We start from the raw sequence: 12,748 nt of genomic DNA on the forward strand, positions 1-12,748 counted from the left end.
TGTTGCATAGGCAGTAAAACTTAACTGGTGAAAGTTCTTAAATTATTGGTACAGGAACTTAAAAGAGGCTTGTTAGAGCCATGTGGCTGGAGGCAGCAGCTCAGAACTCTTTGCACACTGGAGTTCACATGTAGGCTAGAGGGAAACAAAGGCTTGATTATTAGTAATTCCCGAGGTAAGCTAAGCCTGCCAGGACAGCTTACTCTATGGTCTTAACCCCTTCATTAATTAGACTTAAACGTGTTGATTATATGAGGCAGATTATCCCACAGAACTTTGTTGATTTACTTAAGTATTAATTTATGTTTGTGCAAAAATATCACTGCAAAGGCTTTTGGGGAGTTAATAAAAGTAAGACCCTAAAAAACCCCTTACAAACCTGAATTGTGGTGTATATATTTAGCAGTTGGAAGCTTCCTTACATGAACCATCAAAACTGTTTCATTCTTATCACACCTGTTTGCAGAATTCATGTTGAAAATGCTTGCCAATCAAGTAGATGGGGTCATTTTAACCCATCATTTATTTGGTAGCTCATGATTGGCAAATTATTTGCAGCCAGATCCGAGGATCTCAGCAGATGTAAGATTTACTAGCAGTTCTCAGTTAGGAACCCTCCATTGTGGCAATCACACAGAGTCCCCGGACGTTTGACAGTCTATTGATCCCTGTGCCCCCACTGTGCTCGCTTCCCCGCTGCCACCAACCCGTTACTCTCGGGTACACACTGAGTCCAGACAGTTGTTAAAATTAAATCAAATAAACAAGTTTATTTTGTAAGCATTAACAAGTATGGTTTCTCAGTTGATTTTCTTGTCAGTTTCTTAACCTTAGTTTCTTTACCGGCCTATACCTTCCTAATACCTTTCGACTGATTATCTCAACTTAACAGTTTCTCTCACTCTCTCACATCAGACCAGCCCAACCCACAGACTTATCCTCTCTCTCTCTCTCTCTCTCTCTCTCTTCTCTAACTCCAGAATGACTTCTTAACAACTCTAACTCTAACTCCTCCCCTTGGGTTCCTATTGGTCAGTCATTTTACACTTAGTTAACCCTTTCCTTATGAACCCAGTATGATGTCACAAACCTAGGAGGGCAAACACCACACCCTCCAATTTACTTAAATTAGTAGAAGACTTGTATCCATCCTTTCAATCCAATGATTCTCAATGCGGCTTACAATATATTGTAATAATTTACATAAACACAAATCCAATACCTTGACAGCCCAGTAGCCCCCTGGATAGAACTAGAGTATGCTTCTCTTTAGCCTGGCAGCCCCAGGGTAACTGGCAATTGACCCTTTCTACAAGGTTGGAACAATTCACACATCTAGGCAAAGAGTGACAAAAGATCAGCAAATTGCATGCTATTGTCTACACCTGAAAAAGATATATATTTCACTTCCAGCCTGCAGTTTGGCCAGACTTTGGTAAAAACAAAGAATCCATTGGTGAATTATGGCTAGGACTTCTCCGTTTCTATACCGAAGAATTTGATTTTAAAGAGCACGTTATCTGCATCCGAAGAAAAAGTTTGCTTACAACATTCAAGAAGCAGTGGACTTCAAAATACATAGTTATTGAAGGTATTCCTCTAAATTATGAGACCTTTATTCATCATTTAACAAATATATTTGAACAACAGGGCCAAGTTTGGTGAAATGCTTAATTTCTGTTGGGGGAGTAATACAGTTAAAGGTCTGTCACAGTATAGGCAGCAAACTGCTCAAAGGAATTTGCATTTTAGCAACCTGATTGGAAAAGCATTGTACTGGCAAATTAGTTTTAAAAATACACCGCGAGCTGTTGTATGAACACGGCATCATGAGCTGTGATGCCACAGTTATTGGATGCTGACTGTAGACTAGCAATGCCTTGGCACAACTGCCACTTTGCTCAACTGAATATGGGAGGGGGGGACCTAGGACCCTTACCAGCAGGGGTGGGAAGAGACAGCAGACACCACAGGTCTGTTGCTTCAGCACTGAGCCCCACCTGGCATGAGCACAGATGAGATCACTGACTCGCCCAGAACGTTGCTGTCCACTTGACAGTAATGCACCTGCACAGTATGCTTCCTGATGCCTTCTGAGAAGGGTACCACGTTCCCTTTTCTTCTTTGACACTCATCTGTGGAAGCGTCTAGTCCATGAAAAAGCTGCCCCATACATTGAGATTAAGGAGGCTAGGCATTATAGGGATGCAGGTGGCGCTGTGGTCTAAACTACTGAGAAGGTTGGTGGTTTGAATCCGCACAACGGGGTGAGCTCCTGTTGCTCTGTCCCAGCTCCTGCCTACCTAGCAGTTCGAAAGCACACCTGTACAAGTAGATAAATGGATACCAGTGGCGGGACAGTAAATGGTGTTTGCGTGCGCTCTGGTGTTCACGGTGTTCCGTTGCACCAGAAGCGGTTTAGTCCTGCTGGCCACATGACCCAGAAAGCTGTCTGTGGACAAATGCTGGCTCCCTCGGCCTGAAAGCAAGATGAGTGCTGCATTCCCATAGTCGCCTTTGAGTGAACTTAACCATCAAGGGGTCCTTTACCTTTACCTTTAGGCTAGGCGTTGTGTTAAACAATGGGATGTGAGATATAGGGGGAAGGAAACACCAATAGAGGCCAAATTAGGTAAAGGTAAAGGACCCCTGACAGTTAAGTCCATTTGCGAACGACTCTGGGGTTGCGCACTCATCTCGCTTTACTGGCTGAGGGAGCCAATGTTTGTCCGCAGACAGCTTCCGGGTCATGTGGCCAACATGACTAACCCACTTCTGGCAAAGCCAAAGCAGCACACGGAAACACCATTTACAGTGGTGCCCCGCAAGACGAATGCCTCGCAAGACGGAAAACCCGCTAGACGAAAGGGTTTTCCGTTTTTGAGTTGCTTCGCAGGACGAATTTCCCTATGGGCTTGCTTCGCAAGACGAAAATGTCTTGCGAGTCTTGAGATTTTTTTTTCGCTTCCCCCCCCCCTTCATCTAATCCGCTAAGCCTTTAATAGCCTTTAATAGCCTTTTAGCAGCTAATCCGCTAAGCCTTTAAGCCTTTAATAGCCGCTAAACCGCTAATAGCGCTAATCCGTTAAGCCGCTAATAGGGTTGCTTCGCAAGACGAAAAAACCGCTAGACGAAGACTCTCGCGGAACGGATTAATTTCGTCTTGCGAGGCACCACTGTACTTTCCCATCGGAGTGGTACCTATTTATCTACTTGCACTTTGACGTGCTTTTGAAGTGCTAGGTTGGCAGGACTGAGAATGGGAGCTCACCCCGTCATGGGGATTCAAACCGCCGACCTTCCGATGGGCAAGCCGAAGAGTCTCAGTGGTTTAGACCACAGCGCCACCTGCATCCCTAGACCCCAAGTTAGATTGGTATATAAAATGGACTGATGGAGGTGTTTTGTAGTATGCCATCATTGGACTCTGAACTTGCTTCCTTTGATCCTCCCTTCTGTGTCTTATGAAGTGTCATGGGCCATGCTAGGCACATGATATTGGCCATCAAAGGGTAGCCTTTTATCACTCCAGCTTTCTTGCATAGCTTGTTGCCTTGATTTGCATTTGCTCTAGCTTTCCCTTGAATAGACATAGAATATTATTGGCTAGCTGTCGGGGAGCTCATGCTGGTAATCCCCAAGTGACTAGTTCTGTTTGGCCGTGCAGCGTTATCTATATAATCCCTGCTTCTCTATTCTTAATAAACTAGTAAATACAAGGATCGGGCACGCTTTACTGGTGGTTCTTTTTCTGCCTGCTCCCTCTGACTGTGAATTACTATACAGGTGTCTCCCCACTTGCGTGCGATCAGCATGCACGCTCCCACTGACACATGCGCTGTTTTCGGCGCCGCAAGGTGGTATGATGGGGGCGGAACGGGGGAATCTCCACTCGCTCTGCTTGGTGGCCGCAAACAGAACCCCCGAGTGAGTAGGGGTCCCCTGTACTACAGTTTTTTCTCTATATACATTTTTTTGCAATAAAATGATTGGCTTAGTTTTTCAGTTTGAACAACTATTGCTTTATCTTGTTGAAGGTTTTTCATCTTCTTGTCGTCAAAATCTTAGATCACTCTTCAGTGTTTTCCCTTTCTTTGTACATGAGGAAGGGGAAGAAATCTGTTTTATAAATGTGGCTCAGCATTAAAAATGTAACCAGCATTCCCATTGGTTTTTTTGTTCTTTGGATTCTGTTTGTTCACGAGCTATTTTAATATGGGTTTTGTTAAAACCTGCAACACCCTTCTTGCAGATCCTTTCGACCTGAATCACAATCTTGGAGCCGGTTTGTCAAGAAAAAGTAAGTGATTGCCATAAATTATGTTGTACAGAGATATACTTTTATATGACTCTGTTTCCATTTAATTGATCATTGTTTTTCTTTTGATTACTCTAGTGACAAACTTTATAATGAAGGCTTTTATAAATGGTAGGAGGGTGTTTGGCACCCCGGTAAGAGGATTTCCTAAAGAATACTCTTCAAAGATGGTGAGTGTGTTAGATTTCTAACAACATTTTATTAAGATGTTCTATGCTGTATTGTACTGCATTACAATTTGAATTATATAGATAAGAAATAAAAGTACCTACAAAAATAAAGTTTAAAATCATTATAAATATTTAATATGGACACCCTGCAAACTACCTGAATTCAGTTTGTGAGCCACACTTTAGGAACCCTGTCTCAGATGTTTCACTAGTCCTTGCTGAAATTTTCAAACACAGGAATATGCAACCAGTAGTGTTTGCTTGTTTTGCACTAGTCAGAAAGAATTGCCCATTTCAGTTCAATGCTAACATTTTGTATTTTTGTTAGGAATATTTTTTTGACCCAGAGGTGCTGACAGAAGGTGAACTGGCCCCAAATGATAGATGTTGCAGGATTTGTGGTAAAATTGGGCATTTCATGAAAGACTGTCCCATGCGGAGAAAGTAAGTACGCTTTGCCTCGCTGAAGGATAATATGCCTCTAATTGTGCAGATTTTTTTTACTGACAGTAGTGCAGACATAACGCTCCCCATTTCCTAACCATTGTTAGCGGATTGGAAATATTATGAGTGCACTGGGGAACGTTGGGTGTGAAACCCCTTGGTGTAGTAATTCGTAGCACATATAAATGCTTTAGTGTGACATTTAGCAAGCCTTAAGGGAATTTTAGTACATTTTTTCATATTCAGGCTGCCTTAAGATAAATTTTACTGTGATTCATGCATTCTTAGACCCAGAAGACGGCATGAGAGTGAAGATCTTAAAAACCAAAGATACACAGAAAACAAAGAAAAAAGAAGTAAAGAGGAAAAAGAGACCCCTGTTAAAATTGCAGAAAGAGATGTCCTGCTAAAAGATGGGAGATTGCAGATATGTACACCTAACAAAAACAAATTGGGTAGGGGAGCAATGGAAACTGCAAAAGAGAAGACACCCAAGCAGCCAGCAGAGAAATGGAAGCGACAGGAAGACAGAGAAAAGCGTTGCTTTATTTGTGGAAGGGAAGGACATATTAAAAAAGAGTGCCCTCAGCACAAAGGAGCTGCAGGTACTCAGCCCAACAATAATAGTGTTCATGGTACTAAAAATATGTTTTAAGGTCAACTGGGAATTTTAGTGACACTTGTGGGCTTCTTTTCTTTTCTCTTCTCTTTTCTTTTCTTTGCAGACGAGGGCAACCAATATGATGTTTTTTTAAAAAAAATTCAAGAAACAGGATATAAGCTTAAGCGTAACATTATCAAAACAATTAGTTCCCCCTCCTCCCACAACGGATGAACGCAGTAAATTGTCCCATAAAACTTTTCTAAAGTTGTGGTTCTGAAATACTTTTCAGTAGAGAGAGTAAATGTTTTCAGATGTTTTGTTTGATTCCTAGGAGTGGCTGGTAGCTTTTTAACCATTTCCCTTTACGCCATTTCCTTGTTGAAAAGCTCCCCCACCAAAGCTGTCCCCCCCCCCCAAGGAAGAGAGAGAGAGAGAGTAAAAGCAGCCTAAGATACAGTGGTGCCCCGCAAGACGAAAAACTCGCTAGACGAAAAACTCGCTAGACGGAAGAGTTTTCCGTTTTTTGAGTCGTTCCGCAAGACGAATTTCCCTATGGGCTTGCTTCGCAAGATGAAACGTCTTGCGAGTTCTTGCGAGTTTGTTTCCTTTTTCTTAAAGCCGCTAAGCCGTTAATAGCCGCTAAGCCGCTAATAGCCGTGCTTCGCAAGACGAAAAAACCGCAAGACGAAGAGACTCGCGGAACGGATTAATTTCGTCTTGCAAGGCACCACTGTATGTGATATTTTCAATGGGAGCATGGGGCAAGGAAAGCCCCTACTTCAAATGGCAGCCTTCGTGGTTGTCAAATACAAAGCCAGCGGGTGGGGGAATTTATTTTTATTTTTTAAAAAATAAATAAATCAGAACTGCCCTGAAGGAAGAAAAAAAAGATTTTGAAAGTTGACCTTTGGCATGCTTTTTACTGTTCCAATTAATAGGTGGATTTTTCCAAAGTAGATTTTTCTTGTAAGGTAAATTTTAATCTCATTAGATTTTAACTTTCCTAGGTGCCTTGAAGTTGGAAAGTCCATGTGGGTCCCCTTTATCCAGTGCTGTTAAGCATTCTGGTCGATTGAATCAGGTAAACAGTTACCACGTGTGATTTATTTATTTTAAAGTAAAAAATTAACTTTTGGCTGCATAGCACAATTCTTATTTTAAATGTTATGCTGCTATTACATCTTGCAATAACTTATCTTCAAATGGTCACTCCTGGCTTTTCTTTTTAAGGGACTGCTTTTACAAGAAGAAAAAAAGAAACAGAAAGGAAGAATATTCTTGAGTCCCCAATCAGGTTTGTGAACTAGGCTTGGCCTACGCATAGCATTCTGCACGCGTGAGAATCAGCTGGTCGTTTGGTGTACTGGAGCATTCTTCACAAGTCCCTTGCATAGCACTCCACCAGTCACATCTTTACCTAACCCTTTGAAGGTGACCCGGAAACTGCAATTAATGCAGAAGGCGGCAGCTAGACTGGTGACTGGAAGTGTCCGTCGGGACCACATAATACTGGTCCTGAGAGATCTGCATTGGCTCCCAGTACGTTTCCGAGCACAATTCAAAGTGTTGGTGCTGACCTTTAAAGCCCTAAATGGTCCTGTATACCTGAAGGAGCATCTCCACCCCCATTGTTCAGCCCGGACACTGAGGTCCAGCTCCAAGGGCCTTCTGGCAGTTCCCTCACTGCGAGAAGTGAGGTTACAGGGAACCAAGCAGAGGGCCTTCTTGGTAGTGGTGCCTGCCCTGTGGAATGCCCTCCCATCAGATGTCAAGGAAATAAGCAGCTATCCTATTTTTAAGACATCTGAAGGCAGCCCTGTTTAGGGAAGTTTTTAATATTTAATGCTGTATTGTTTTTAACACTTGATTAGGAGCTGCCCAGAGTGGCTGGGGAGACTCAGCCAGATGGGTGGGGTATAAATCATAAATTATTATTATTATTATTATTATTATTATTATTATATACCTGTCCCACTCTTGGTGTCATGTTGTATCAGGTGTGGGTTAGGTGGGTGTGTTCCCCACCCTGGTCTAGAAGAACCAACAGAGTTGGGGTCCCCTCTCCTTCCATCAGAGTGATCAAGACAGCAGTAGTAAATAACAAAACCAGTTGAAATAGATCCAGACAAAGTCTTATCCCAGAATGCCTGCATTTGCACAGCCACCACCACTCAAGCACTTCAACAAAGAATGGGATACTTGGAGCTTTCCAATAGCTGCTGCAATATTTGACATCTACAGAGGCTTTGTATGAAGCACTAGATTGGAAACTTCAAGAGAAACAAATTTAGTGACAGAATGTATGGGCAGAAGTAACAGACCAAAGAAAGGAATACAGAAGTGGAGGCATGCTGGTGCCGCTGGATAAATATACCTTGAGATCATGACAGAGACATGCTTAGAGAAAACAAAGACGGTGCTTTAGTGTAGATGTGTAACAGGAGGTTACAGTCAAAGACATGGTGGGTAGCTTGGAATAGACTTGGAAGTGTCCAAGTGCCCCGTTTTTCTTGGCTCTGCTGAGTTTGCATCATTGTAACCTAAAAACATATGTTACTAAAAAATTAACTAGTTTGGTTTCTACCTATTTACTCATTTTTGTGGTCTTTCTCCCCATATACAGGCAGCCTTTCCAGTAAATATATGACTCAGGGAAAAGCTTCACAGAAGAGGCCTCATCAAGATTCATGAGGGATCGAAGCAATCTTACGTTGCAATACAGACCGTCCATTTCCTTAAATGTTTATTTTCTTTATAGCCTCCAGGTTCACAAAACAGCAGCACAAACAGTCTTCAATATAAGTTTAAAGAAAACACATTTTATTTTAATTAAATTGCTAAAGATAAAAAGCAATGGATTTTAATGTTTGTTCATACCATGAATCCCAGCTCTTAATAGATGAGCATTTTAATAGAAAACCATGTTTTTGTATTTACTAGGTAAAACATGTAGATCAGGGAGGTTCCTAACTCAAACCACTTCTAAGAGTTTCTACATTCGATCAGAATGTTTTGAGTGCACTTAAATGATGTGCAAGCCAAATATAGTGTCTCCTTCAAAATATTATATTTGAAGGGTTAAAAGGGTATTTATTAATTATGATCATTTACTGATTCCTTGCGTAAAAGTGTTTTGAAATGTTTCTGGATTGCTACTGCCGTATTTGCAAATATTTTAATCTGTGGGGAGCTAACACATGGACGTAAGCAAACTTTTATGTAAAATCTCTGTAGAAAAGCTGTGTCATTGAATGAATTCTTCCCTTTGTTGTTTTATGGTTTGATATGCTGCTGTGCTTCTGTACGGAGAGGCTGAGAGGCTGGTTCTGTTTGCTGCTGCTGTAATATTTTCCCATTGTCTGCAAAACACACAAAAACACAAAACTCCTATAAGGAAACAAGAGGTATATTTGGCAGTTAAATGAATCCACTTCTGCTTTATTGAAAAGTGAAGAAGATCCATGAAGTAGACAAGGATTTGCTTTTTTATTGTCATCAAGGCTTAATGTCAGGTTTTCTGGATATGGTACAACATACCCTTTCCAGGAAAAATATACAGCAAAAAATTAGGCCACTGTTATTTATGACCTTGAAATAAACCAACCAAGTGAAAACTTTAAAGTTCCTTTTTTGTATTGTATGAATCATAAAGAAGATTTAGTCTTATTTATTAGTTACTCATCCTTTCAATGTATCCTTCCAAGGCAGGTTGCACAAAATATTAGACTTTACATTTTTTTTAAAAAAAAGAGAGAACAATGTCCTCATATAACAAGTCATCCGGATCGTTCCTACAGAGCAGTTGGTGGTAAGAATGGCCTTGTGGTGTGGAGGGAAAAGTCCAGTAAGAGCAGCTTGCTTCCCTTTTGCACTATAAACTGTTACAGGTATTCCAGTTGAAGCTAATAATTTTTCAGAGTTGGTTTGGCTTTTCAAAGCATGTAAAATGTTCAGTAATTGGCTTCACTGACAATCTCTGATCTGGAGATGAGTCAATGGAAATCAGGTAGACAGAAATCAGAAGTTACTCATCCTTGGAATATCACTTTCAGTGGGATGGACATGCGTCCAAGTGTCTGCTATTTAAAGTACTACAGCACAGATAGGCAATTTCTGCATTTGGTTGTACTTCAGGCTTTTTCTCACAATTCCTGACACTGTACATTTAAGTAAGCATCTGAGCAGTTGACCTGCTCTGCGGTGCTTGTTATACAATTTGCATACGTTTAGTAAGTTTAGTCGGGACGCGGGTGGCGCTGTGGGTAAAACCTCAGCGCCTAGGACTTGCCGATCGCATGGTCGGCGGTTCGAATCCCCGCGGTGGGGTGCGCTCCCGTCGTTCGGTCCCAGCGCCTGCCAACCTAGCAGTTCGAAAGCACCCCTGGGTGCAAGTAGATAAATAGGGACCGCTTACTAGCGGGAAGGTAAACGGCGTTTCCGTGTGCGGCTCTGGCTCGCCAGAGTAGCTTCGTCACGCTGGCCATGTGACCCGGAAGTGTCTGCGGACAGCGCTGGCTCCCGGCCTATAGAGTGAGATGAGCGCACAACCCTAGAGTCTGGCAAGACTGGCCCGTACGGGCAGTGGTACCTTTACCTTTTAGTAAGTTTAGTCACTGTGCTGTATGTCGAAATCTCTCTGGTCAACTGGTGGAAGTATAAAAATTACTGTGAAGCATTTCTAATCACACATCCCCAATATTCTTTAGATCATAGTAGAACTTGGTTCTGTTTAATAGGTTTTCACGCCACCTCTGACAGATGCCCTTAAAGTAGTACTTACAAAAGTGAAACCGTGTTCATATAAGCTCCTTTATGACCCAGCAAACTGGCTTTCTTCTGGAATCTGTGGTTCAAGGATAGCTGTAGAATAAAGGATGTCTGTTAACAGCAGTCTGCCCCAGCCTGGTGTTTTTTAAATATTTTAGATCATAACTCCTGTTAGCCTCAGCCAGCATAGGTGGTGATCAGAAAGGATGGGAGCTTTAGCCCCAAACAAGGCACTAGGTTCAGAGAGGCCAAGTTCCAGAATCCAGAAAGGATCCCGCTCCACCTACATCAGGAATAGTTTAGCAGGTATTGCAACCGGGTTCAAATAACCTTTTTGCATATCCTCGTCTTGGATGGATTGTGCAAACTAATACAGGGACTGCTTTCCGAAAAGCTGCGGGAACTAAAATCAACACCGGACCTGAAGAAATGGAGTCAGTCTGCCAAAACTTATTGATGCTGAATTCATGATTCTCCAATTGGCAGTGGGACGCAGGTGGCTCTGTGGTCCAAACCACTGAGCTGCTTGGGTTTACTGATCGGAAGGTCGATGGTGTGAATCCCCGTGATGGAGTGAAGCTCCCGCTGCTTCTGCCAACCTAGCGGTTTGAAAGCACACCAGTGCAAGTAGATAAATAGGTACCGCTGCGGCGGGAAGGTAAACGGCGTTTCCGTGCGCTCTGGAACTCGTCACGGTCCTCCATGCGCCAGTAGCGGCTTAGTCCTGCTGGCCACATGGCCCGGAAAACTGACTGTGGACAAACACCGGCTCCCTCGGCCTGAAAGCGAGATGAGCGCCGCAACCCCAGAGTCGCCTTTGACTGGACTTGACCATCCAGGGGTCCTTTACCATTTACTGCAATTGGTCAAAAGGCCTCTCAGTTAATTTATTCAACAATCCTATTGAACGAGACGCCAAATTATGTCTTTAAGAGTGCAGCTCATTCTACCAAGTTACAGGGAACCAGGCAGAGGGCCTTCTCGGTAGTGGCACCCGCCCTGTGGAACGCCTTCCCACCAGATGTCAAAGAGAAAAACAACTACCAGACTTTTAGAAGACATCTGGAGGCAGCCCTGTTTAGGGAAGCTTTTAATGTTTAATAGAGTATTGTATTTTAGTGTTTTGTTGGAAGCCGCCCAGAGTGGCTGGGGAAACCCAGCCAGATGGGTGGGGTATAAATAATAAATTATTATTATTATACCTTTGCTCAAAGGCTAGTCTCACTGCATTGAATGGGATTTACTATCAGCAACCTCAGATATGCAGATGACACAACTTTGATGGCAGAAAATGAGGAGGAATTAAAGAACCTTTTAATGAGGGTGAAAGAGGAGAGCGCAAAATATGGCCTGAAGCTCAACATCAAAAAAACGAAGATCATGGCCACTGGTCCCATCACCTCCTGGCAAATAGAAAGGGAAGAATTGGAGGCAGTGAGAGATTTTACTTTCTTGGGCTGCATGATCGCTGCAGATGGTGACAGCAGTCACGAAATTAAAAGATGCCTGTTTCTTGGGAGGAAAGCAATGACAAACCTAGACAGCATCTTAAAAAGTAGAGACATCACCTTGCCAACAAAGGTCTGTATAGTAAAAGCTATGGTTTTCCCAGTAGTGATGTATGGAAGTGAGAGCAGGACCATAAAGAAGGCCGATCGCCGAAGAATGGATGCTTTTGAATTATGGTGCTGGAGGAGACTTTTGGGAGTCCCATGGACTGCAAGAAGATCAAACCTATCCATTCTGAAGGAAATCAGCCCTGAGTGCTCACTGGAAGGACAGATCCTGAAGCTGAGGCTCCAATACTTTGGCCACCTCATGAGAAGAGAAGACTCCCTGGAAAAGACCCTGATGTTGGGAAAGATGGAGGGCACAAGGAGAAGAGGAGGACAGAGGACGAGATGGTTGGACAGTGTTCTCGAAGCTACCAGCATGAGTTGGACCAAACTGCGGGAGGCAGTGGAAGACAGGAGTGCCTGGCGTGCTCTGGTCCAGGGGGTCACGAAGAGTCGGACACGACTAAACGACAAAAGTGTACCTAAGATTGAGGCACCCCAAAATAAAAGAATGCAACCTGGGTTTCTGACCTCAGTGCGCGTGCGGGGAGAGTTTTAAATAAGACAAAGCAAATATTTTGTTTTTGCTATTGTTATTGCGCCAACTACGTCCCCCTGAGTATTACACCTCCGCGCAGAGAACTAATCCCGGCGCCCCTCGGCCTCGTATCCCTCCGCAGCGGGCGAGCCGCTCTCTCTCTCTCTCTCTCCTCAAGGGCCGGAATCGAACTCTTCCCGCCTCTCCCGCTCCTCCTCTCTCCGCTGATTGGTCAGCCATCCTGAGAAGGACGTGGGGGGAGGAGAGAGAGCGCGCGAGACGCCTCCTTCACGGCGGACTTCCCACTGGCCCGCTGCGTACCCAATAGGAGCGCGCCGTCCTTAAGCTCCC

General features: G+C 43.3%; 1 protein-coding gene and 1 long non-coding RNA gene across 3 annotated transcripts in view; one reads left to right on the top strand and one right to left on the bottom strand.

Moving 5' to 3' along the window:
* The window catches only part of TUT7 (terminal uridylyl transferase 7), a 41,909-nt gene extending 32,752 nt beyond the window's left edge, over positions 1–9,157 (top strand). The window contains exons 22-29 of the mRNA XM_080972253.1: positions 1,414–1,591; positions 4,253–4,300; positions 4,397–4,488; positions 4,817–4,932; positions 5,221–5,537; positions 6,544–6,617; positions 6,767–6,830; positions 8,160–9,157. Coding sequence (XP_080828379.1) covers positions 1,414–1,591; positions 4,253–4,300; positions 4,397–4,488; positions 4,817–4,932; positions 5,221–5,537; positions 6,544–6,617; positions 6,767–6,830; positions 8,160–8,227 — 957 coding nt within the window. The 3' untranslated portion in view covers positions 8,228–9,157. The remainder of the gene's footprint in view (positions 1–1,413; positions 1,592–4,252; positions 4,301–4,396; positions 4,489–4,816; positions 4,933–5,220; positions 5,538–6,543; positions 6,618–6,766; positions 6,831–8,159) is intronic.
* On the bottom strand, positions 8,336–12,707 carry LOC308458349. 2 transcript variants are annotated; one of them, XR_013977248.1, is made up of 3 exons: positions 12,391–12,707; positions 10,317–10,396; positions 8,336–8,895 (listed from the first exon to the last, which is right to left on the bottom strand). It is a non-coding gene; the product is annotated as an uncharacterized lncRNA (long non-coding RNA). The 2 variants fall into 2 exon arrangements; XR_013977249.1 differs by having other exon boundaries at positions 12,488–12,704.
* Positions 12,708–12,748: the final 41 nt, after the last annotated feature.

The sequence above is a fragment of the Podarcis pityusensis genome (genome assembly GCF_964106645.2).
Source record: "Podarcis pityusensis genome assembly, chromosome: 11".
In the NCBI taxonomy this organism is placed as follows: Eukaryota; Metazoa; Chordata; class Lepidosauria; order Squamata; family Lacertidae; genus Podarcis; species Podarcis pityusensis.